Source organism: Panthera tigris, chromosome F2, assembly GCF_018350195.1.
Source record: "Panthera tigris isolate Pti1 chromosome F2, P.tigris_Pti1_mat1.1, whole genome shotgun sequence".
Lineage (NCBI taxonomy): Eukaryota > Metazoa > Chordata > Mammalia > Carnivora > Felidae > Panthera > Panthera tigris.
The window spans coordinates 47,090,311-47,115,759 of NC_056676.1; the positions used below are offsets into that span (position 1 = coordinate 47,090,311).

Genomic DNA, 25,449 nt, shown 5'->3' on the forward strand with positions numbered 1-25,449 from the left:
ACAAGGATAGCCATCACCCCTCAAGAAGTGGCCACAGTGATCACAAAATAATCAGGAAATCTTCAGGCATATTTTTCAAATCTCACACTCCAAAGTGAACATTTAGGCAGGGGAAATTATTTTCAAATGACAAATTTGGTCTTCATAGAAAATTGTACTGTTCTGGAAGTAGACTTTTTGCACTTTGATAAGAGTGGAAAGAATGTCTTAGAAGCTTCGGTCACAGATAATGAAAGGAAGGAAAGGAATTCATGGAAGGTCATGTTCAAGGAAGCTTTCTTCATCTTAATTAAATGTATCTAAGCTTTTCTGGGTCGTTGTGAAGTCAACGGTTGATTTTAGAAATGGGAACTAGAAATGTTTGGATACCATCAGACTTGTTATTTTATCGTGCCGATATCTGGGCATTCTGGGCAGGAAATTTCTTATATTGACATGGCAGCAAGACTGGGCTCTATGGGGAGCCACTCTTATGTTTTATGTTAATCCATTTGGTTTGGCACATCAAAGAATGCCTGTAAAATAATAAGCAGGTGACTCTATTTCTTAAAAATTGTCATTGAACATATATAAGTCTTGAAACAGATTAATTCCAGACCTTTTTCTCATAGTAATAGTACCAAATAAAGCACTAATTTAGAAATACAACTGCCTGACCAACCTTAGGGTCTATCTTCAGTGAGCTGTAATTTATATAAAATTTCACACTTTAATTTATGTTAACTACTATATTGTACATAACTCCAAGTACATAGAAAAATGTCTGATATGCACCTAACAAAAAATGAATAATGGGAGACTTTTGCTTATGTTTCACACCAGTTTTGACAAGGTGAGGTCTGTACATTTAACACTTCATTATCTACATATAAAAACTGTACAAAAACTTAATAGATCTTGAAGAAACTTCCAAAGGATATATTTCTATATTTTATTTCCCTTTTGATGTGAATTTCCATGATGTATAATTATCCATGACAATTCAAAACTTAAAAGTGAAGCACTATAAAACAGTTACTCCCTTTTGGTAGTGAGAAGTTTTTTGACATAAAAACATATTTAAAATATCTGGTAAAAAAGGGATGCCTGGGTGGCACAGTCGGTTAAGTGTCCCACTTCGACTCAGGTCATGATCTCACGATTCGTGAGTTCAAGCCCCACATCGGGCTCTGTGCTGACAGTGTGGAGCCTGGAGCCTGCTTTGGATTCTGTGTCTCCCTTTCTCTCTGCCCCCTCCCTCCTCGAGCTCTTTCTCTCTCTCTCAAAAATAAATAAACATAAAAAAGATTTTAAAAATACCTGGTTAAATTATTATATCTGTCCAGAATCTATGTAAAGCTCTTAGAACTCACCTGGCACAGAGTAAGTGCTATGAAGAATGGAGAGAGGAAGAAAAAGAAAACTATTGTAGCATCTGTATTTGGAAGAGTGAGAAGAAAATGAGTTGGCAAAGCTGACAAAGAAGAGCGACGAAGAAGAAGAAGAAGAAGAAGAAGAAGAAGAAGAAGAAGAAGAAGAAGAAGAATCATCATCATCAGGGAATCTTTGAAGGCCAAGAAGGAAAGAGCTGTAAGGTGATGGTCAACTGGTTAAGCAGGGTGGGATCTGGCAAGAGAAGCCAATGAAAAAGTCAGATTACCAGGAACAGAGGAGCCCCAAGGAGGTGAATAGACCAAACTTTTTTCTGTTTGGTTGAATGAGCACCATCCCCAAGCACTTCTGCACACATTAAAACAAAAACCAAAATCACACTCGTATGTGCAAAATGATCTTACACTTCGTTTCCTTAGCCCTCCCCTCATTTCCATTACTGTAATGATTTTTAAAAGTTCCATGACAATGGGCAAAGGGGAGGTTTTCTAGGGAATTCACACTCAACTTGAATGCTCTCCCTGTGCCTAGGAACCATATTGATAGGGCAGCGCTTTATCTTAATGACATTTTATTGTAATCACTAAAGTTACCTAACTCCCCTCCCTGGGATAGGAACCTGAGTCTGGTCATTCTGTGTGGATTCAAAATTGAAGTTGTATAGATAGACAGGATTTCAAAAAAGGGGGCAATCTGGAAGAAGTGGGATCACTCAGAGGTGAAAATGTACTACAGACTGAGGATCTGTCTCCGCCTGCAGAACCGAGTCCTGACCTCGCCAGAGGAACGGAAACGGGGCTGCCTGCTCTCCCTTCATCCTCGTTTTGTGTCTTATCCTAGAGGTTTGTATGCTGACAGTATTTTTGCATGCTCTGATAACATGCCTGGCATTGTTTTTCCCTGTCAGGGAGCAGAAAGGAAAATCCGAGACGAAGAGAGGAAGCAGAACAGGAAGAAGGGGAAAGGCCAGCCCTCCCAAACCCAGTGCAACAACTGTGAGTGTTGCTGAGGAGGGGTGGGCTCCAGCCAGGCCAGGTCCACTAGGGGAACAGGTGGAAGGAAGGGGGTGGTGGGCAAAACTGTGGGTATGTGAGGGGTGGCTTGCGTTTCCCTAGCCGTAAAGACTGGGTGAATTTTCTCTGGGAGAAGCAAATGGAATCACATGATCACAGATTGTTTGTGTTGGGAGGGACTTTGTAATATCATGGAGACCAACATCCTCCTCCTCCAGACAAGGAATCTAGGGTGCAGAGAGGAACAGGAGGGCCCGAGAGGTGCGAGCCACCTCAGGAGTGCTCACCCGAAGTTCATGCTCTTTCCGTTAGTTTGGCAATAGGAGAGGGGGAGATGGTAAAGAGTGTTCACCTCTCTGGCTTTTGGGAAGCTTCAAACGAGAAAACAGAGAACTCAGACTAGGGCTCACAGCTAAGAGTTCTTAGTCACGTGTAACCCTCTCACGTCCAGCCTCTGATGGGAAGTTGGCCGCAATACCTTTACAGAAGAAGAGTGACATCACCTACTTCAAAACAATGCCTGATCTGCACTCGCAACCGGTCCTCTTCATACCCGACGTTCACTTTGCAAACCTGCAGAGGACAGGACAGGTAGGACCTATCTGCTAATATCCACCTGCCATCCATCCGCGGGGCCGGTGGAGCCTTGAGGCAGAATCGCATCAGGCAGTGTTGACCTTGAAAATAACCCCTGCACTCCATGCCTCCCATGAAAAGTCAGTCATTTTGTAAGAAAGTGGATTTTTATGGAAAGGAATGTCTCAGGAGAGGAAGCTGAGGGAAAGAAGGGAATGAGCTGATATTAGTGAAGTGTTGACAAAGCAGTGAAAGAGGAAGAAAGTAAGGACACTGATAATCTGAGAAAAAGTTGTGTGCTGTCCCTGTGGTCTTGTGAGTTTAGCCTGATGCAACAGAGCTCCACCTCATGGTGGGAAATTAAATTGCACCTATAACTTCAGAAGGTTGCCCAAGAGAAAAACTTTATCGATTAAATAAAACCATATCAACAATTTTTCCCTTAGTAAATGAACAGTTCCCATTGAATAGGTAGATAATTTCACACCAAAAGAAAAAATGAGATTGTAGACATGCCTTTTTAAAAGTAATTTCCGTCTTCTCCTTATATCTACAAGTGAAATTAAAGAACTAGAATTAAGATAACATAAACACCCAATAATTAACTCATTATGGTAGCTCAAGTTGATGAAATATTATGTGGCCACTAAAATTTTAATTACGGAAATTATGTGGCAACAGAAGAACTAGTTATGATACTATTCAGTGCGAGAAAAAATTAGAATACCCATTTGTGTCTATACTGTGATCCCAGGTATGTACCTGATCTTGAAGGTAACAAGAAAATTGCAACACTTGATGAGGCGGGTTAAGTGATGGATGATTTTTTTCTTTCTTTAATATTTTTAGGATTACTTATTTTATGTGGTAAATTAAAATTGGGTGGAAAAAAAAAAAAAGGACTTCCCTAGCATTCTGCAGGTTTGTCTTTCACCAAATCAAATGGCTCTTAGTGAATCTTGTGTGGGTTAGTTTTCTTTCAAACTCAAAATCCTCTGATGAAAGGTTTGTTTTGAGAAATAGGGCCATACTGACACACTCAAGTTTTTCTTCCGTTCTGAGTGTTCAGACACTCGGTGGAATTCACCTACAAGGAGAAATCATTATTAGCTCAACTTTCTCCTTAAGAATCTATTGTCTCCCAACCCCCAACACACATGTTGTTTCATTATAGGTATGAGACAAAGCAGTTATACAGCCGGGGTTCTTTGCTGCTGGTCATGACATAGCATGGTAACAAAACACTTCATAGTTTTTTTCTTAGAGTACATTCCACTAAAAACTAACTTAACATTCTTGTCTGACTTGTTTGATAAGAACAAGGACACAAAGGGGAAGGAAGAATGTTGAGGTTTATCAAGCTATGAGCGCCAGCACCTCGTTTCATTCATTTGTTTAATTCCCAAGAACAACGGTGATTTATATATTTACGGTCTTCGCCCCATGGGACTTTATGAAGCTGGGTATGCACACTTTCCAGAAGAAGGGATAATTGAGTTAAATTGTTCTTACTGTTTACTGTCATGATTCTGGCTTCGGCTCTGTGTCAAAGCTGACAGCGTGACCTGTTCTCTTGGGAACACGTCTCTGAAATAGACAAAGGTATAAATGAATCTTCAGAGGAAAAGACCGAATCTGGCTGCTCACGGCTGTCAGCCCTCTGGCCGCACTTGGGCCTCCGTGTCTGAGCTAGGTTCCTAGCCTGTGACCAAATCAGAAGGGAAATGTCGCCTCTAAAGTTTGTTGTTGTAGCAGATGCAAAGCAGCTCAGTACCCCCAAGTTATTGGCGAAGTTAAGTTCTACAATCTGGGGCTACTTTTGCAGAGCCCTCAGGTTTCCCCTGTGGCCTTGAAGTCAGAGTTAAAGGGGTCAGTGAGGGAGCCTGCCTGAGCTTTGGGCAACAAAGGAACACAGTCAGCTGTGCTCTGGGACAATGCGCGAATATTCCATGGTTGATCAACTTACTTGGCCCAAGGACAAGAGCGCCTACGGTGGCTGCCTAGGGCTTAAAAGCTGCCTTGCCTTGGAACAGCTAGAAAGCAGGAAGATGCATCCAGAGGTAGGAGGGAAGCCGGCAGTGCCAAGGCCTGAGAAGTTGGCGTGGTGGGGGTGGAGACCGGCTTTGCCCTGCAAAACAGGATCTAGCAGTGGCCAGTTAAAATATGGACCGGTTTCACCATAAATGGGGACTTGGGTAGGGGAGGAAGGCAGGTGATGGTGTGCCGCTCAGGAATCACTGCAGACACAAGCCTTGTCAAAATCAGCCACGTCAAAGCCCTGTGCAGCTGGAAAGTGGGCAGCCCTCCAGCTCTCAGGGTCGATGAGAGACCACCCCCCCCAGCCATGTTGAGGGCTCGTCAGCTATGGCATAGCAATTCCTAGTCACCCGAGGACACGGGCTGGGGAGTGGGTATGTTCACTGTCAGCCTATGTGTCCCCTCCTCCTCCTCCATTACCTCATCGATGCACATGCGGATTGGAATCTTCATCAGACAATTATCATAAAGTATGAGGGAATGAACCCAGTGTGCAGGCACTATGGAGATCTTCAGTCTCCCTCGCCTCACATTAAATACCAAATGGTCACTGTGGCTTTTCTCTGGAATGGCTTTAGAAACAAGCAATAAGGGGAGTTTGGGAGAAATTGTGAGACACAGAGGCATCGTCTTTCCAGATAACGCACACTTTGCAGGCATCAGCCTTCCTCAAGGCACCTGAACCCAAGGATCACTGCACTCCTCCTCCGTACCCTCAAGAACAGTCTTCCCAGTTGTCATTTGTAAACAGCCTTCCTCCAGACCACAAGAGTGCTTGATATGAATTCAGGTTCCCAAATTCCATCCCATGTCTTCTTTTTTTTTTTTTTAATGTTTATTTATTTATATTAGAGAGAGAGTGAAAGGTAGCATGGGGGAGAGGCAGAGAGAGAGAGAATTCCAAGTAGGCTCCATACTGTCAGCACAGAGCCTGATGTGGGGCTTGAACCCACGAACTGTGAGATCATGACCTGAGTGGAAATCAAGAGTCAGACACTTAACCGACCGAGCCACCCAGGCGCCCCTAGTCCAAGTCTTTTGCATTAAAATCTCTGAAGAGGGTTCCGGGAATTTGCCTTTATGACAAAGGCTCCAGATATTTTTTATGCACTCTAAAGTTTGAGAAACACTGTCTAAAAATTAAAGCCATGCGATAAGCCCTACAGCCAACAAGGAAGAAACAGCAAGGTCATTGCGTGAGAGAAGAAGTGACAATTCAAGGACAGTGATAGGGACAGTGTCACAGAGGCTATCCAGGAGGGCAGGAAAACACTTAAGAAAGGCTGCTTTATTTTGGGGTCACCAATCAACTTTTCAGAGAGCTGTCCATGACCCTGTCATATAGACAGACAAGGCACATTTAAAGAAACTAGCAAAAAACAAACAAACAAACAAACAAAAAAAAACAGGCCAGCATCAGGAACTTTTCCCCAAAAGTCCAGTTGTGTGGCCAGTGCCATGGCCCAGGCTCCCTCACTTACGTGGGTCGCTCTATATACACCCAAATAGACAGTCTCATTTCTAGAACATCACCGTGACAGATCCTCCAGAGCCACACTGAAACTTGGGGGAGGGAGGAAGAAAACATCTTACCTTTGCTGGTTTCTGTTAAGAAGAAACAAAATATACAACAATAGACATAAAAATTTTTAAGAGGAGGGGCACCTGGGCGACTCAGTGGCTCAGCGGTTAAGCGTATGACTCTTGATCTCAGCTCTGGTCTTGATCTCACAGTTGTGAGTTTGAGCCCCGTGTCGGGCTCTGTGGTGGGCGTGGAGCTTACTTTAAAAAAATTCAAAAAAAAAAAAAATTAAGAGGAAAAAGTTCCTTGTGGAAATCTAAGTAATGAGTAGAATGACTCGTGCCCAAAGAGTTGCAGGTAACCAGCCTTGTCGTGTAGGAAATCTGGGCGTGGCAGCATCCCAGGAACTGCCAAGAGCCTTTGAGAAAGTTTGTAGGGAAGGCGGCAGTCTAGGCGAAGTGTAGGCGAAGCTGCTTTTCTCCCAGGCAGCTGGGGGAGGGGCGGTGACCAACCGCATTAGAACCGGAAGTGACTTTTGAAGTTAAACATGTAAACGTCTGATACTAACTGGGGGTATTGTTCTTCACCCAGACACAAATGGTCCTGAAGCACACAAAGAAAGCTCAAGAAAGGCCTGCAATTAATTTTTATAAATAATTGGGCCGAGAGATACATCCCACATCCCCTCTGGATTTCTGTAGTTTCATAAAAGAATATGGATGCTTCATAAGTTCTTTAAATCTGATACTGCCTGCCACCATGCTGACCACCTAAAGAAACCTGTTCCCAGAGGTCTTCTGGCCAGGAGCACCTCCTAGAGGCACATGATCTTTCCCCAGCCTGAAGACGGTTGACCGCTAAATGGCTGTGGTTGTGGGACGCCAGAATAACCCAGGCCTTTTCGGGGAGCCAGAAGAGGCCCGGGTGATGTTATGGCTGCGCGGCGTGGGACTCTCTTGCTCCCCTCTCTTTGCCAGAGCGCAGTAGCCATAGGCAGCTCACCTCTGGACCCTCTGGAATCGGTTACTCACAGGCCTTGCTCCAGAGATCCTGCTAAAATATTAGGTCCTGCTAAAATATTTCTTTAATATCAAAAGCCAGATTTGGCTTAGAGCTGTAGGTAATCTGATCAGAATGACTTGAGCTAATAATAATAATCAGATTTCTAATTTTACTTCCTTAAAATCTAAGAATTAATCCTAGGGAGAATATGAGGTTAAGTCTGTATTTCCTTGGGGACACACACACACACACACACACACACACACACACAGCATCATTAAACAGATTTGTCTTTTGTCTTCTTTAAGAGACAGTGTAAGCCTAGGAAAAGTTCTGTGCATCACGTAATAGATTTCCATTTCTTGTGTCTGACCTACAGTAAGCCTATTGTTTTGTTTCACAGGTGTATTACAACACGGATGATGAACGAGAAGGGTAAGACACTCCATTCTTTCACTTTACCCCCAAAGTCCGTTCATGTCAGTAGAAATGGCTCTTAGAGCACTGGATAACCATGGGCTCAGCACTGAGAAAGGCTTGACCCTGGGCACTGAGAGGAAGGCTGGGAAATGCTGCTCTCCTTCTAAGCCTTTCTTTATCTCTCCTTCCTATGATCTGCCTTTGAATAACGAGCTATTTTTCTAAGTGGCACATCTCTTTGATTCCACCTTTTCACTGATAATCCAGTTCCTGAAATCTTTTGCCCCAACACAGGATCGAGGTGAGCTTGAGGTGGCAGCCAGGCAGACATCCTGCCCTGCTGGGTACTGGGGTCCCCACATGTACCTCTTGAAATGGGCCTAGTGTGCTAACGGTGAGGCTGGTGTGAATGAAGCCAGGGAGGCTGAGAACTTAGTCACTGTCCATGGGATTGTAGGTAAGAGAGGGTTTACATGGGGTCCCTAAGGCTCCCAACTGTCTTGCACATCAAGTTTCTGCATGGTTCTTTCTATGCATTTACTCATTGTATAGACTCTAGAATTTTTGAGACAAAAAGGAACCTTCGAGGTCATTTAGCTGACCCGCTCTCCTAAGCAATGTACCAGAATATGTCACATTAAAAAAATTTTTTTTAATATTTATTATTTTTGAGAGAGAGACAGACCTTGAGCGGAGGAGGGGGAGAGAGAGAGAGGAGACTGTGTCCAAAGCAGGCTCCAGGTTCCAGGCTCTGAGCTGTCAGCACAGAGCCCGATGCAGGGCTCCAGCTCGCGAGCAGCGAGATTATGACCTGAGCCGAAGTCGGATGCTTAACCGACTGAGCCATCCCGGTGCCCCGAGTATACCACATTTTTGATAGGTGATCAGCCAGCTTCTACCTGAATATTCTCACTGTATGTAAGATAGCTCATGACACCGTGGGACACTGAGAAAGTTAGTTTTGTCTGTTGAACTGATGTCTACCTTCTTTTGACTTCTACCCATTGCCTCTAGTTCTCTCTAGATAAGCCTCATGCTTTCCTCCTCATTCAAACATAGTTTTACCTTTCAGCATCCCCACTCCAGGGGACACCACCGAATTTGTTAATAGTTTCCTTAGAACTGGCTCTCAGAAATAAACATCTGTCCTCAACCACGTGAGTGGGAGGTTATACTGGGATGATTTCTTGTGACCCGGACCCTATTTTCCTCTTCAGTATCTATGTTACATTACATATATACAACTCAAATCTTGGTTTGCATTATGCATGTATAACTGGAATCTCTAGATCATTTTTTTCAGAGCTTCTCTATGCTTATGCAATTTATATATGTACTTAGAAAACATTTCCAGGCGAAGTAAGTGGAGCAGATATTGCTGTGTTCATTTCCTAGAGCGGAGTTGGGCAGACTGCAGTCTGAGGACCAAATCAACCCACCACCTGTTTTCGTATTGTCTCCGAACATTTTTAAATGGAAAGAAAATCCAAAAGAAGCATGATATTGTGCGACACGTGAAAATTCTATGAGATTCAAGTGTCCATAAAGTTTAATTGGAACACAGCTGTGTTAATTCCTTTATGTCTTGTCTGTGGCCGCCTTGTGGCTACACCAGCAGAGCTGAGTCGTTCCAACACAACAGAGCCCCGTGTAGGAGAGCCAGGATGTTTGCTAATCTGGCCCTTTACAGAAAACGTGTGCCATCCTGTGGCCTAAAGGGTAAAGAATCTCAAAGGGGTCATTCCCCAGCTGGTTAGTAGCTGAACCTTGTCCATCCAGGATCTGGCCTCTAAATTCTGAGTTCTGAATTTGCTAAGTACCAAATTAGATTGTTCTTTTTATCTTGGCACATAGGTAATATATTCGCCGTGGCTGGAATGAACAGAAAGATTAGCGCTATCGGTTCTAATCTGTTACTCACATATTTCACAAGGGACAGTGTGGCGTCATGGAAAGAACAGTGACTCTGAGCTTAAGGAAGCCCACATTCTACTCCTGGGCCGCTGCTTACCAGTGTGAAGCCTGGGGCTGGCTCCTTGGTCTCTGGGCTTTGGTTTCTTCAGCCGTAGCCTGAGGATTTCGCATGAGGTGATCTTCGAGGTCTCATCTAGCACTGACATTCTTCCCTTCTCATGGGAAAAGTTAGCCTCCTAAGTGACAAGTGTCTGAGACCCAAGTGCTGCTTCATGCGCAGACCTCACCTGTGAGTCTACCTCAGCCTACACGGTCCTTCCTTGCAAGTTGGCAGCATTGAGGTGGCCAGTTAACCCACTTCTAATTCGTGTGGCTTGGCTTCTCAGTGAGAGCTACCCTTTGTTATTGTGTAATCGTGAGGCCTGAGGCCCAAGTCTGTGTCTCTCATACATCCAATTAGACTTCAGTTGAGCAATGCGGGTGGCTTTGGAGCTTCAGCGTTAATACGGAGTTGGTAGTTGCCTATTGTTATATGTAAAAGTAATAATTAACCTTCAGTGGATATGTTGGCTAGGCACCGTACTAAGTGCTTTCTATGCATTGTCTCATTGAACGCTCCCCGCATTCCCATGGGGAAGGTGCTGTAATTATCTCCACTTTAGAATGAGCAAACTGGAACTTTCGAATTGAGAAACGTGTTCCAAGCCACACAGCGGGCAGTGGTAGAGGGTTGGAACCCGATCTAGCTGCTCTCCCCGTGGCCTGCTTTTAGCCATCGTGTCCTGTCACCCAACCCTCTTAATTCTTGATCTGTGACTGCCAAAGAGGCATAGAGACGGGCCCTCACCGTGATAGCTTTCTGGCCGTGGCAAAGGCACATCCTCGGCTCATCTTTTGGGGTACGGGACCCGCGTTGTGACGAGCCCGGATTCGTATACCTGGCAGAGGGGGTCAGCTCACCGAGCCCCGAGGACTGTCACCGTCCCCGGCACTTGCATAGCCTCCGTCAGGGCTGTCTCTGGCCACTTCTACACTCCCTGCCAGGCACAGTCAGTCAGTATGAAGGCATCTGATTAAGAGCAGGATTCACGCAGCCACCAGCGGGAGGAGGCACACCAGAGCCCCTCCCCCAGCAGCTCCGAGGCCAGCGTGCTGGTCAGACACAGGCTCGCTCACCAGTAGAGCCTGTGGCCTGACGTGCTGGTAAACCTGAATGAGATTAAAGAGGGAAACCAGAGAAAACGCAGATGAGGTGGGATGGGAAGCAGTCATCAGCCAAGGGCCCACACAGAACAAAAAGAGGAACACCTGCCTGTTCCTGCCTCCTTGTCCGATGATAAACGATGGTTTGGGGTGACTTCTCGTGTGAGTTTGGCAAGCAACAGACCCCGTGCAGATTTGTTTCATAGGCAAGGGTACAAGTTAGATACAGAGGCTTTGGGTACCACTTCTCAGCAGCAGGCCTCTTGTTGCACTTTGGAATCACCTTGGGAGATGAAAATTATGGGGATTTTTATTTAATTGGTGTGGGATGCAGCTTAGGTACAGAGACCTTTTTTTTTTTTTTTTTTTTTTTTTTGTAAGTTTATTTGAGAGACAGAGAATCCCAAGCAGAATCCATGTTGTCAGGACAGAGCCTGACACAGGGCTCGATCCCACAAACTGTGAGATCATGACCTGAGCTGAAATCAAGAGTCAGATGCTTAACCGGCTGAGCCACCCAGGCATCCCAGTAGGGAGACCTTTTTAAAGTCCCCAAGTGATTCTAAAACTCAGCAGTGTTTGAGAACCACTGCTCAGGAGCCTGTCAGCCATGATTGGAATCAGGCTTTTACAAGCTCTGTAATTTAATAGAACAACTGTTTGGAGTCTTACCTAAAAGTAGCAAATAATAATACCTAACTGATAGACTTACAGGCATTAGTATCTCAAATGTCCCGGCCTATGGAAGGTGCTTTCAAAAAACAAAACTCATGGCTATTATTATTATTGTTAAGGTTCCTTTTCAGGCCCCCAGTAAATGAAACTTAATTGGGAAATGGAAAAGAGGGAGATGAAGCAGAATGGAAAGAACAAGCCAGACAGGAAGAATTTCCTGTGGAATATGGGCCCTTAACCAGGGATTCATGAATGGCTCTTATGGGGAAGAGGGAAGGGCTTTAAACCCCCTGAAATCATATGTAAATTGCTATGAAATGTCATGCATGGTGGGAAAGTCTATTCCGTTACTTTTGGGGATCCGGCCTCCATCCCCATCTGACCTCTCTAGTTCCTGGAAAACCCTTCTTGCCTTACTCTCTTGTCCACAGTCGTCCGCACGGGAGTGCCCCCTATTCCTTCCTGCCGTGAGGTCCCTTCAATCTAGCAGCTCTGTAGCTTTCGCACTGCATTTGAGGCACAGGAACCCTTGGCTAGTTTGGGTGGTCCTGTGTCTGGAGGAAAGTGATTTTCCTCCATAAATCTTCCATTCATTGCCTTGGTGCTGCTTAGGATCCTCAGACCACAATCCTCTCCAAAACCTTCTCTTATCTCCTCGCTCATTCTCAAAGAGAAGAAGCCCCATTGTATAATCTCCTCATGAAACTTAGGAAAAGCCAGAAGACAAATGTTGGGCAGGGCAACCCTGTAGATTGGTCCCATACCAGCTCAGAGAGACAGCTCCCAGAGTGACTTCACTCTTCATGCTGAGTGCCGCCAGCAGAGGGCCCTGCCATTCGTCTTGCCAGAAGGAGAGTACTTAGATCTTGCCAAACCAAACCATGAGCTTGGTCACAGTGTTGCTGAGAAAAAGAGGCAATTCTGGTAGTCATCTACCAGCCTGAAAGCAAAGGCTTTGAGTAAAACTCAATACCTTTTGGCCTTTGGGGAAATTAGAGATTATTAACCGATCACCAGGGAGTGCATTTAATATTAAATTTGAAAAGTCATCACCCTGTGTTCATCAGCACAAAATAAAATTCTTCTAGAATTCTGCAATACAATTTTTTTGAGAGAGAGAGAGAGAAAGGCAGAGCATGAGCATGTGCACCAGCTGGGAGGGGCAGAGGGAGAGGGAGAATCTTAAGCAGGCTCCAAGCCCGGCTCCGAGCCCAAGGCGGGGCTGGATCTTGAGCTGAGACAAAATCAAGAGTCGGAGGCCTAACCAACTGAGCCAGCCAGGCACCCCTGCACTACTTCTTTTAAAGGGGCAGTTTCTCAGAGCTCCAAGTATTTGTCTTCGATAAGGTTCTCTTTGATAAGGGATGCTAAGCAAACCATGAAATGTAGGGTATGATAGGCTTTGTTTTACCACAAAAACATGAATACAAAGGTGATTAAAAGCAGAGGGCAATTGGGGCTCTTGGGTGGCTCAGGTGGTTAAGAGTCCAACTTTTGATTTGGCTCAGGTCATGACCTCATGGTTTGTGAGATCGAGCCCTGCGTCGGGCTCTGTGCTGACCGTGTAAAGCCTCTCCTATCTCTGCCCCTTCCCAACTCTTGTGCTTGCATGCTCGCTCTCTCTCTCTCTCTCTCTCTCTCTCTCTCAAAATAAGTAAATAAACTTAAAAAAAAAATAGAGGACAATTTCCTTAATGTCCCAAAGAGGAAATGAAAACATAAATTAAAGTTTGGGAGCCAGTTTGAGTAGTGAAACCTTTACAGCTATCTCCAGAAGCATCAATGATTTACTGACACTTGCTGTATTGATTTAGTTAACCTACATTTAAAGAATAATATATAATTTAGAAACCTGTCACATTTTATGAAACACTTTTATTCAAATTCTTTTATTTTTATTTTTTTATTAAAATATTTTTGAGTTTATTTATTTTGAGAGAGAGAGAGAGAGAAAGAGACTACAAACAGGGTAGGGGCAGAGAGAGAATCCCAAGCTGGCTCTTCACTGTTATGAACCGTGAGATCGTGATCTGAGCCGAGATCTAGAGGCCAACATTTAACCAACTGGGCCAAACAGGCGCCTCTTTAAATTCTTATAATTCATCTTTGACGTAGTGTCTTTCTCATTACTAAAGTTACATTTTAGCTCATCTCACACCGTTTCTCAGGGGAATTCTTTGCCACTACCATCAAAGTGGAGATACAGCGCTTTTTAAATCCGTATATGTGAGATTGTCCTTGGAAATTTTATCCCAAGCCATAGATATTGATTCTCATAACATGAGAAATAGCTACACAAGTGACTGCCGCTGTGTTGCCTCCCATTTTCAATTCTGTTTTTAATTGAAATTTTTATTTCAAGGTAATGGCAGATCTGTATGTAGTTGTAAGGAGCCCGCCTGCTTTTTGATTGATACATTTTAATTTTTTAATGTTAGATATTGAATTTAAAAACCCACCCAGTAGTACTCAAATCTGTATCAGATCGGCAAGGGGAGTTTTAAAAAAAATATTTAATATATTTTCATCAGTTTCCTACATTAGTACCAGTTATTCATGCTTGTATACTACTTTGCTGTTTTGCAAACTGGAAGATTTAAACTAAAACTCCTTTTGTAAATTTAACCTATATTTACCCTTGCCACTGCTCTTCATTTCTTCCTCGATTTCTCTGTTTTGCCTTGGGATTTTTTTTTCCTGGTGCCTGAAGAACTCTGTTTAATATTTTTCTTGTTGAGCTTTTGGCAAAGAGTTCTCGCATACTGTTTGTTCATTGTTTGCTTGTTGTAAGTGCTTTTCTTTTGCAGTCACTTTTGTAGGATAGTTTTGCTAGATACCAAATTCCAAGTTGTCAGTTGCTTTCTTTCAGTTTTGGTTTCCATCATTACTGTTGAGAAGTCACAGGTCTGTCTTATTGTTGCTATTTCACATGTAATTGTCCATCCTTCCCTCCCTCCCTCCCTCCCTCCCTCCCTTCCTTCCTTCCTTCCTTCCTTCCCCTTTTCCTTCCTTCCCTTTCTTATTGTTTGAGGAGGCTGCTTTAAAACGTTTTTTGGAATTTTCATTAAGATGTTCCTACATGTAGGTTTTCTCTACTTTTTTCCTGCTTGGTATTTTATAGCACTTATTGAATCTGTGGGTTGATGTTTTTCATCAGTTTGGGAACATTATTGGCTATTCTGTCTTCAAATAGTGCTTCTTATGTGTTCCCTCTCTCCACCCCTTTGAGATCATAAATGGGTATTAGAACTTTTTATTGTGTCCCTATGCTTTTTATGTGCTTTTCTCAAACCTCTGTCTTCTTTGCTCACCAAGCATCAGTCTGGATATTTTCTATTGACCTAACTTTCAACTCTGTTAAATTCATCTACTGAGTTCTTAATTTCAGTTATTGTCCTTTTTAGTTCTAGGATTTCCATTCAATTGGTTTATTTGTTTTAATAGATTCCAGCTCTATATGTCTTGTCATTTATTTTCATGAGCACAATAATTACAATTATTTTAATGTTCAAATCTGGTAACTCAAATAATAATATGCTAGAAGTGTGTTTTCTGTGGGCATATTTCTATGGTCTTTTTTTCCCTCAGTCCTTTTTATTAGTATATTTGATAAGCATTAGTTGAATGATGAACAATATATGTAAAAATTACGGAAGATCTGGATGACCATGTTTTTCTCTTGTGAAGGTTTTCCCTGTCCTCTGGTGTGCAGCCTGCGTGAATGCAGAACACTATACCCCAGTCAGGGCAGAACTGACACTAAGCTGGATTGCAGTTTGTATTAGCCTCAGACTACCTCTAATTTATCCTAACCCCCAGACTGTAGCTCTGAGGAAATTTTCTATGGGCCTTCCTTCTTGGTGGGGTCTGGAATCCAATTTTTGCCTCTCTAGCGTGGGGAGACTACCCAAACATCCTCTATGATTTTCAAGAGCTCTCTGCTTAATTTCCTAGTCTCCTGTCCTGTGCAGTTTAGCGACTTGGCACATGCCTTGGAAGGAATACTACATTGTCTGGCTCACTTCTCTGTGCTTCCCTACTCTCTGGAAGTTTTCCCATAAGCCTTAGATATCTTTGCAGCACCAAACACCAATTTCCGTTTCTCTAACTTCATAAGATTGCCAAAAGCTGTGCGTATGTGCCTTTGTCCCTGCGTATGTGCCTCTGCTCGGATGATCACCCTCTGCTCCCAGTCGAGAACTAGCTCTGAGGGAACAGTGGCTCACTGATCACCAGCTCACCTTCTTTGTGTTCTCTTCCCTGAGATTTCTGCTCCTGAAGCGCTCGCTGGCTGCCCCATCAGCAGTCTCCAATACCTTCAAGAGGTCTTCTGTTTGTTTTTTTAAATTTTATACAGTTTCACATTGTTCTTGGCTAGAACACTGGCTTGCCACAAGCTACAACATCTTGTCAGAAACAGGAATATCTGTATTTCCTCTTCAAATAATCCTCCGGGGGTCTACTGACCTGGTTATTCCTTGCATTTTTGAGCTCGTAACTCCAGTAATCATTACGAAATCTAGATGTGGGTTTTGTTGGTGTTTTGCTAATTTGGTCAGATGAATTCTGTCACTGCCCCAAACTAGTATTGATTAAAGTCATTTTGGGATGATTACCCAACAAGTCATGTGTTATTGAAATCAATTGAGATCCTACTCCATCCTGTAGGAGACCTTGTAAGGACTTGAACATAAGAGGGCCTCCTCTTTTCTGAGGGGAGGAAGCTCAATTCATTTGAGGCAGACATGGTAATTAGCACATATAGACCATAAGCAGAGTTGTGAAATAGACAAACTGTGTCTCCATGGTGGCTGCAACTCATTTCTGCACTTTATTTTGCTGCCTCCTTACTAGGGGCAAATGGCTAGTGCACCTCAGCTTGGCAGGTGTGGCCAGAGACCCAGGCCTCAGAGCTGAACACCTTCCCAAATTTTTTCTGATGAGACTTAGCAGTTTGTGTGTACCTCAGTGACTTTCTTTCCCTGAGATTGACCCCACAAGGCAATGGCTTCATGGGCTGCTAAACCTGGGGTCACTCACAGCCACACATTTGCCAGCGAAATAGAGGTTGATGTCAGAGGAAGCACCTTCTTCTGTTTCTCTGGTCCTTCTCTGGTACCGCAGTGGTACAATACAGCGTAATTGGACAAGGCATTAGGAGACCTGGAATTTGTGTCTTTTCGCCTATTAAGTGAGTCTGTCATACCTGGCCCTCTTTTCTTGCCTTTGAAAATAAATGAAACATTTGAATCCAGACCACACAAACTGATTGACTCCTGCTGGGTTTATTGATTCAAAAGTGTGAAAAAGCACTTTTTTTTGCACTCCCAAGAGACATGTGGTTTATCCAAGATGTTATTTTAATGGCAGAGTTTGTCATGGCTCAGAATTGGGTGCTATCAAAAGTCAGCAGAACTGGAGAAACATAAATAGATCTTGCTTGGTGAGAAAAAGAAAATCACTGGTTTAGGAACCCTCACACAGCAGGAGAGCATGTCTGGTGATATTTCAGGCTCTGTACCTGTTACTAAATATCACCAGACTGGAGCTGTGTGAATAGATTTTTAATCATCTGTTCCCAAGGTCACGGTCACTCCATTTCCAAGACAATGGAATAACATGACCTGCTTTTATGATAACAGAGTGAGGTGAAGACAGAAGAAACAGTGCCCTAACAGTTTATTACTGGCATGAACTGGGACTTGAGTTTGAGTTTTCCCTCTAGTTGTGTTCGCCATTTGGCTTACTAGGGAATAAAAGAGAATGCTGACTCTTAATATCGATTTCTCATACCCTCACTCATCATCACCTCGGATTCTGAGTACCTTTATCATGAGTCGTCCCTCAAAGCCACATTCTCTAAACAGTCTGTTTTACTTATTAGCTGCATTGCCCTGTACTTATTCACTAAAATAGGGATAAGATTACACCTTGCCCTGGCTGGCTCACACAGGGTTCATGAGACCTAACTGACCAACAAGATGAAAAGTACTTTGTAAAATATGAAGTTATTTAAAAAAATTGATAGGCCTTTTTGGAACACTTAGAGTATACGATGATAAATTAAAGTATTGTTGGTTTAATAATTTAAACTATTAGAGTTAATAGAAATATTTACTGAGATGTCCATACTTTTGTACCACTTTGTACCTCTGGACCCCACCACTGGCTTGACTTGAGAACTGATAAATAGCTTCTTAATGACAGCAATGCCAATGGGGAGTTGCCTTTGAAGCAGGGGTTTGTATTATCTTGGAAGTTTGGTATTGATATAATGTCAACCTGCCGTGCAGGAAGCTTTTCCAACATGGGTCCTTAACTTGGACCAAAGTGGACTATTTGTTCTCTGATGGTACATGGAAACTTGGATGTCTTTCAAGGTCTCTGCCATATTTATTCTTCTCCATCTCTCTCTCTCTCTCTCTCTCTCTCTCTCTCTCTCTCTCTCTCTCGTCTCTCCACCTTTAATCATCATTGTCCTCATCATCTCTAACAAGTAGCACTTATAGGAGGCAACCTTGTGTGTGCTCTCTGTATGTCAAATTTATTTAATTCTTTCGACAGCCTCCTTTTAAAGACAAGGAATCTGAGACTCAGGGCAGTTGAGGAACTTGTCCATATTCCCATAGCTAGTAAATTGTAAAGCAGGGGTTTAAACCAAAGTAGTCTGGATCCAGAGTTCACTTCTTAACAATTCTACTGAACTGCCTGTCTGACATTGCTTCACGTGCCTGGTTCCAGGCATCTCCAGAGACAGTAGAAATTTCTCAGTGTCTGTCTACTCCCTTGAGGGCTTGAAGAATACCAAGACTCCATTCAGGAGCATTTTCTCCATGTCTGAGCCCGTTCAGGCTGCTATAACAAAATACCATAAACCGGGTGGCTTAAACAACAGAAATGTGTTCTGGAGGCTAGAAGTGTGAGATCAGGTGCCCGTATGGTTGGTGTCTGGTGAGAACCCTCTTCTGGCTTGCAGATGGCCCTCTTCCCGCTGTGTCTTCACATGGCAGTTCTTTCTTATTAAAACGCTCATCCCATCATAGGGGCTCCGCCTTCATGTCCTAATTACCTTTCAAGGGCCCCACCCCTGAATGTCACCTTACTGGAGAGTGGGGTTTCAGCATATGCATTTGGCACACACCTGCAGCCCGCAGTACCCAGCATCACTGACTTCTCTTCAATGACAGTCTGTCCTTCTAATCTCCATTCCTCTCAAAGAGCTCTCCCTTTCCTTAAAGAGGCCAGAATGGTCAGGAACTTTGGGAGGAAATGCAGAACCACCAGCACGGCTCCGGTGGGGACATGTGGGGACCCAGCACCGTATGGGATCCAGGGAGTGGAGGGAGGGGATCCAGGGGAGGAAACGGCTGGGCAGCCAAGGTCTGGGTCTCTCGAGAACTTCCACCACTGCGGTCCCATCTACTTCAGCCAGACAGAGCCATAGATGGGCAGAAAGTCGGGGCAGCCTCAGAACTGACAGCCAGCCAGGCGAGCCCATATCATCTCCAACCCCCCCCCCCCCGCCCCCCGCCACCCCGTGCCCTCAGGGGCTGGCAAGAAAGTGCAGGACACTCAGGCCCCAGCTAGATGGGAGGGGTTGATAACTTGGAGACCACAGAGACCCCAGGGCTCACTCCTGCTCTCCCCACCCCAGCCCCGATCTTTTGAGCAGGAAGGAGGTTAGGTGCGGGATGGAGTGGCTGAAACCCAGAGGTCTCATCTTGGGTCCATATTCAGCAATGAGGAGTATGTGTTTGGTCCATGCCCCAAAGACATTGGCACGTGTGTTCTGCCCCAGACAGGGATGACCTGGGACCTGTAGGGGGAGGAGGGAGGTTGCTGAGTGGATCCAGTTGTGGAAAACTAAGGATGGCATAAGCAAAAGAAAAAGCCCCAGAAACGCACACGTGAACCTTTCTTTTGGCCCCCTGCATGCTTTACTTAACAATTTCTGCCCATCTTTTCTAGCAGCAGTGTCCTTGTCAAACGGATGTTCAGGCCCATGGAAGAGGAGTTTGGTCCAGCACCTTCTAAGCAGATGAAAGAAGAAGGGATGAAGCGAGGTATCTCCTCACTGGCATTGCCAAGGTTACCCACCCTCCCATCATGAATGGTGGGGGCGCTTCTCGGGGACCCATGCAGCCCCGCCCAGGCCCTGTGCTTCAGGGCTGGCCTGGGGATTGTTTATTGACACAGGAAAGTCCACAGTCTTTTCCTTCACTTTCAGTCCTATCCTTGTAAGCACCATAAGCAAACATTTATTCTTTCTGGGCACTGGTTCTCTCCTTTGCCTTGGGAGAAACGTAACCAGTGAGGTCAGAGGTTAAAAAGAAACTTGTGCTGCGTATGTGACAATAGCATCTCAGAAGAATCGTTCCGTAGATGCAAAGGATTAACCTCGTAAAAATACATGAGTTCTGACCTCACAACTGACTTTCTCGCAGTCAAGGATCTTACTCCACTTCATCAAGAGAGTAAGAAACAAAGCAAGAGTGTGTCAATGTCTTGCTCAGCATGTCGAGGCTCTACGTGACTCACTGGCCTTCCTTGGAGCAAGAGGAAAGTGTGGGGAATGGCCGTTTCCCCCCACATCCTGCTATAGCCAACACCAGGAGCTTCCAGAGATCTTAGACATATGGTACCGGAATTTCAGTGAGTCAGGTTACCAGGTTAAATATGTTCGCCGTCCACACAGGCTTGAGTTGTTTGCTAATGAGACATTTTCTTTTCTGTTTGTTGTAATGGGATTTGCATAATGGTCAAGAGCATCCCCTCTGTAGCCTACCTCAGCCCTTCAGAGTTGTATGACCTTGGGAAGAACCCCCTGCCCCTTCAAGTCCTCATTTGTAAAACAGGGCTGACAAGAGTTCCTACCTTTAGAGTCCCTGTGAGGACCGGTGAACTTTAATGTATGTAAAACACTTAACTCAGGTGCCTAGCACATAGTAAGCACCCTGTTCACTATTGTAGCTGTGAGTTTTATTATTAGGTCTGCATCTAGTTACGGTCTATTCATCATGAATAAGTAATTCGTGTTTCAAAATGGAAAGAGCATGAATACCTGGGTGGTGTTAATTACATTAGCAACATTTATACCTTTAAAAGACTGGCTGATTTCACAGGCTTACCATCAAACATTCAAGGGCATTTTGAGCACCATTCCTGCGTGCCTTTTATATCGCATACTTCAGAATGAAGGCAGAATTATATGGAAATGAAGAACCACACAGACGACAGGAATTGTAGCTCCCATCCATATCTAGTGCATGCTGGCTAGTCCAATGGTTGTGTCTTTCAGATTAGTTTGAGACTGTGAGGTCAGTACAAAAATTGCCACTGGGAATTTTATCGGGCTGTGACCAAAAAGCAAGTCTGCGGCCTTCGAAACATCTAAATCATAGAGACACATGAGGGCGCTGCAACCCACCAGCAATAGAGAAATGCTCTCCTGGGAGTGGCTTTTCTTTGGAAAAAGGACAGTGGAGTTCCTGAGCCCCTCGCCTGGAGCTCCCAGTCTGAGCTGGTCTTTGACAAACAGGAGGAATCAGGGTCAGTGATGGTTGCTATTGTTTATTCCTTGGAAGTTCTCCAAGGAGAGAAAATGATCGTAATTATCACCAGTGCCATTCTTTGTTGTTCTGCCTTGGTAGCTACTTCTCTGGGTGGCTCCGTGGGAGTCACTTGGAGCCTGCCCCTGTGGCCGTCTGCCTCTCCTGTGGTGTCTGGGATGCAAGATGGTCCTTAATGCTGTCGTTAATGGAGTTGATTATTTGAGTGTCCTCCCTCAGATGCACAGTGACAGAAGCGGACGCCCTGGGGCAGGCTGTGGGGGTGTGCTGTGAGCCCAGCGTGCCCTGTGTGACTGTCAGCATGCCCAGCCGGGGTGGGGGTGGGGGGACGGTGGCACGACCCTGTTTCTCCCACAGCCCGTCAACACGCCTCCATCCCGCCTTTAACCCCTTACGGTGACACTTGGGGCAAGAGTATCAGCCATGCTCTTTCAAAGACAATGATTTTGAAAGAAGTTTGTAAACCCAATGGAAGCAGTACTCATTTTAATAGAATATGTTTGGGGTTTCCTTAGTGTCAGCCTACATTTTTCTGTTGGTGGCTGCAGGAAGAAGTTATAGAAGGTTTGCTGTAACAGCCGCCATATTTTAGAATTTAATTTTCCTCATCTAGTTGTACCTGGGGTGGGGGGGCCTGTGGTCTAATTGTTTCTCATTGTACTGCTGACGCTGAGTCCTCTTACACCGCCGTTAGGTCACCAGATCATTTTAGATCATTTTAGCTGAAATGGAAACTATCAAATATTCCTTCCAAAGGACTAAGTTTTGACATCTTTGGAGACACGCTCAATGTGTTTATTTAATTGGTAGTTTATTTTTATACTTGGTAAAGAGAAGAAACTTTGCAATACTTCAGGGTTGTTTTTTTTTTTTCTTTTTTGTCGTGCACAAACTGAACATCTGCTGTCTACAGAAAGAAAATGTAGGCAGAACCCATGTGCATTCACGTAGACTCTGCCTTTATAAAGCAAGCAGCTTTAATGACGTCCTTGGGGACTGGGGAGGGGTGGGAAGAAGGGGCAGGAGTTTGAGTTAGAGTGGGTTTCATTTTCTGGCTCCAGCTTCATTCTTTCTGGTGGTGACCGTAGCTCTCTTGGTATCTGACTATGGTCAGAGGCTCAGCAGAGTTTCTTTTTTCTTTTTCTTTTTTAAAGTTTATTTCTTTATTTTGAGAGAGTGCGTGGGAGGGGCAAAGAGAGAGAGAGACAGAGCTCTGGTGTGGGGCTTGAACTCCCGAACCATGAGATCGTGACCTGAGCTGACATCGAGTTGGATGCTTAACTGAGTCACCCAGGCACCCCTCAGCAGGGTTTCTTGACTGTACATTCTTCCTGGAATAGCCAGGTGCAGGGGGCTTCAGTCTTGGCCTTGTCCCTCCCTCTGAAGTTAGAGCCAGAACCCACATCACTGGGAGGAGAGAGAAAGCGCAGTCAGCTCAGGGGGCTGGAGGGTCACATCGGAATGAGGTCCCCAGTGTTTCTGGGCCACGCCCTAGGGTAGTGGGTGTAGGGAAGGGTCTGCCGTGGCAGAGTGTCTTCTCCTCTCTGATGGTGTCTGGGGTCCCGACCATCTCTCCTAGTCAGCGCTTCAGCAAACTGGGACTGTTCCGTTATAGACAAGTGAACACAAAGCTGTGCTTACCTCCACTGAGGAACCTAGAACCGCGACAGGTGCTTCATCGCGGCATGTGCCGAGGGTGGACCGGTGCTCGCTGGGTGCCGGGCACGGTGCTAAGCGCCCCACGTGGGTGCTATGCATTTAAGTCTCACGGCAACATTATTATCCCCGTTTTCCAGGGAAAATCAACGCTTGGAGAGGGTAAGTGAGCAGGGCCCCACAGGAGGCTGAAATGGGGTCAAAGCCAGGCCTGTCATACTCCACGTCCTCCTCTTCTCCCTCGGCTTGCCTCTGACAGGCACTGGCTACCTCCCGGGCCTTTGCACATGCTGGTCTGTCTGCCTGGAGTTGCCCTCCCTGCCCTCTCCCCCCACCTCCCCACCTCCGGGAAAAGCCCAGGCCCTGTAAGCACTCTCTCGTGTCTTTTTCCTTCTGAACTCATCCAACCCCAGATGGCTATCTGCTTATTTGAGGAATGCCTCAAATTCCTGCCTCCCTAAGTGACTACAGATTCCTTAAGGGCAGACCATGCCTTAATTCAGGGCTGCACCTCAGCTCGTAGCACACAGCCTCATGGGTATTTGCAATATTTGTTGAATGATCAGATGAATACATAGGAGTCAGAGGTCACAGAAAGAGATGTATCATGGACATGTGAATAGTGTGGGACAGCATCACAGCCTGCTAAGTGTAGCCTAGTTGTCAGTATACTCCATCGAGGGGCCTCGGCCCCCCAGCTGCTGATCGTCTGTGGAGGTGCGTCAGTCACCCTTGTAGGGGTCATCAGGGTCCGGGGTCCGCGACCTCGCAGATACTGTCAGCCTCTGGCAGGTGTGTGTCAGGAAGTGGCCGGGAGTGGTGGCAGCTGTGTGGGCTCCTGGGTCACCGCCTCGCCTCTGCTTCTCTTTCAGTGCTTTTGTACGTGCGGAAGGAGACGGACGACGTGTTCGACGCTTTGATGTTGAAATCCCCCACGGTGAAGGGCCTGATGGAAGCGGTAAGCAGGGCGACCCGTCAGCCTCTGGGAAACCTGCTTGTGTTCTCCTGAGCTGGAGTCCGTTCATTAAAATGCAGCCTTCCAGATGGCTCCAGAATGAGCTTTATAAAGAAAAAAAAAAAAAAAACAGATTTAGGGAAACACTGATCTGATCTCCATCACTGTCAGGGCCTCTTAGCATCTTAAGGAGAAGGAAACTTTAGACAAACTGCCAATTCCTGTCAATTTAAGGCTAATCAGAATAAGATTGCTGTACAGGAAGGTTAATCTGTGAGTTTCCATTGGTCTCTGCATGAAACCAAATTAGATACGTCTAACTTCCAAATATGCACAGAAGAAAAACAATTAGGAAGTGTCTTGCGAGCTGTGATAGTGAAACCCAAAATAAAAATATGACCTCACGTATATATCTTAGGTTACTATCTGAGGTTATCTAAGGTGATGTATGTATATATATCGGAGGTAAGAGATATCTGAAGTCCCTCCCTCCCTTCTCATCCCTAATTTAGTCGATCATGGTGGAACCTGGGCTCAGGAAAAGTTATTTTATGTTTTATCCATCTGAATATGACTTTAATATGACTCTACTTTGAATATGATTTCTCACCGCCACTTTGTTTTTGTTTTGTTTTGTTTTTGTTTTTGAGTACAACTGTGTTATAGAGGATCTGGGTTTTCTATGGTGACGGAGACACTGCCAGGGGACCGTCCCAACTCATTTGTGGGTCTGCAAAACGGCTACAGCATCTTGGGTTGTGAGGCAAAACGTTAAAATGTATAGGATAGTGGAATCTCTAAGTGGAATCATACAATATGTGGTCTTTTGTGGCTGGTTTCTCACACTCAGCATAATGTTTCAAACATGGTGTAGTACAATTAGGACTCCATTCTTTTTGATGGCCGAATAATATTCCGTTGTATGGATATACCATATTTTGTTTTTCCAAATTCATCAGCTGTTCGATTTTTGGAGTTTTTCCACCCTCTGGCTTTTTGGAATAGTGCTGCTGTGAACATTCATGTGCAAGGTTTTATTTGAACTTTTGTTTTCACCCACTGAGTAACCTCTGCCAACCCTCCCCCACCATAGGAGAGTTGAACTTCTGATATCTCACAGGGGAGTTCATTACACATTCCTTGCTTTGCTTGGCTGGGGGTATGGGGGAGAGTAGTGCACGCAGAGGCAAAAACGATTGGCAAACATGAGTGACTGGGTGCCTATCATGACTGTGCGGTCTCACAAATGGCACTCAGAGTCTTTTGTTTCCTTCCTTGTAAACTGTGGACAGTGCCTACCTTGGAAAATTGTTCTATTTGTTTGTACTGCCCTTGACCTCTCACTATCTTAGAACTCTTGATCACAACAAAGAAGAATGGAATTATTGTTCAACCTGTGTCATATTGGGTCGCTTTTCTTCAGGAGTGGATAATTCTTTTACTCATCCTGAACCTTCCACACCTTCATTTCAATGCCGTAATATCATTATACATACAGATGTAGACACCTGGATAGAAAAAATTAGTTCTCTGTCA

General features: G+C 44.7%; 1 protein-coding gene and 1 long non-coding RNA gene across 6 annotated transcripts in view; one reads left to right on the plus strand and one right to left on the minus strand.

Annotated features, from left to right (window-relative positions):
* Positions 1–25,449, plus strand: part of GRHL2 (grainyhead like transcription factor 2) — a 167,257-nt gene that overhangs the window by 130,506 nt on the left and 11,302 nt on the right. For 3 of the 4 annotated variants that reach the window (XM_007073312.3, XM_042972700.1, XM_042972699.1), the window contains 5 exons: positions 2,279–2,366; positions 2,836–2,975; positions 7,925–7,956; positions 19,702–19,796; positions 23,831–23,916. In XM_007073312.3, coding sequence (XP_007073374.2) covers positions 2,279–2,366; positions 2,836–2,975; positions 7,925–7,956; positions 19,702–19,796; positions 23,831–23,916 — 441 coding nt within the window. The remainder of the gene's footprint in view (positions 1–2,278; positions 2,367–2,835; positions 2,976–7,924; positions 7,957–19,701; positions 19,797–23,830; positions 23,917–25,449) is intronic. The other variant, XM_015535561.2, reaches the window with a different exon arrangement.
* Positions 2,990–6,704, minus strand: LOC122234860. Of its 2 annotated transcripts, none has more exons than XR_006212799.1 (3): positions 6,663–6,704; positions 4,473–4,547; positions 2,990–4,047 (listed from the first exon to the last, which is right to left on the minus strand). It is a non-coding gene; the product is annotated as an uncharacterized LOC122234860 (long non-coding RNA). The 2 variants fall into 2 exon arrangements; XR_006212798.1 differs by lacking the exon at positions 6,663–6,704 and adding an exon at positions 6,591–6,632.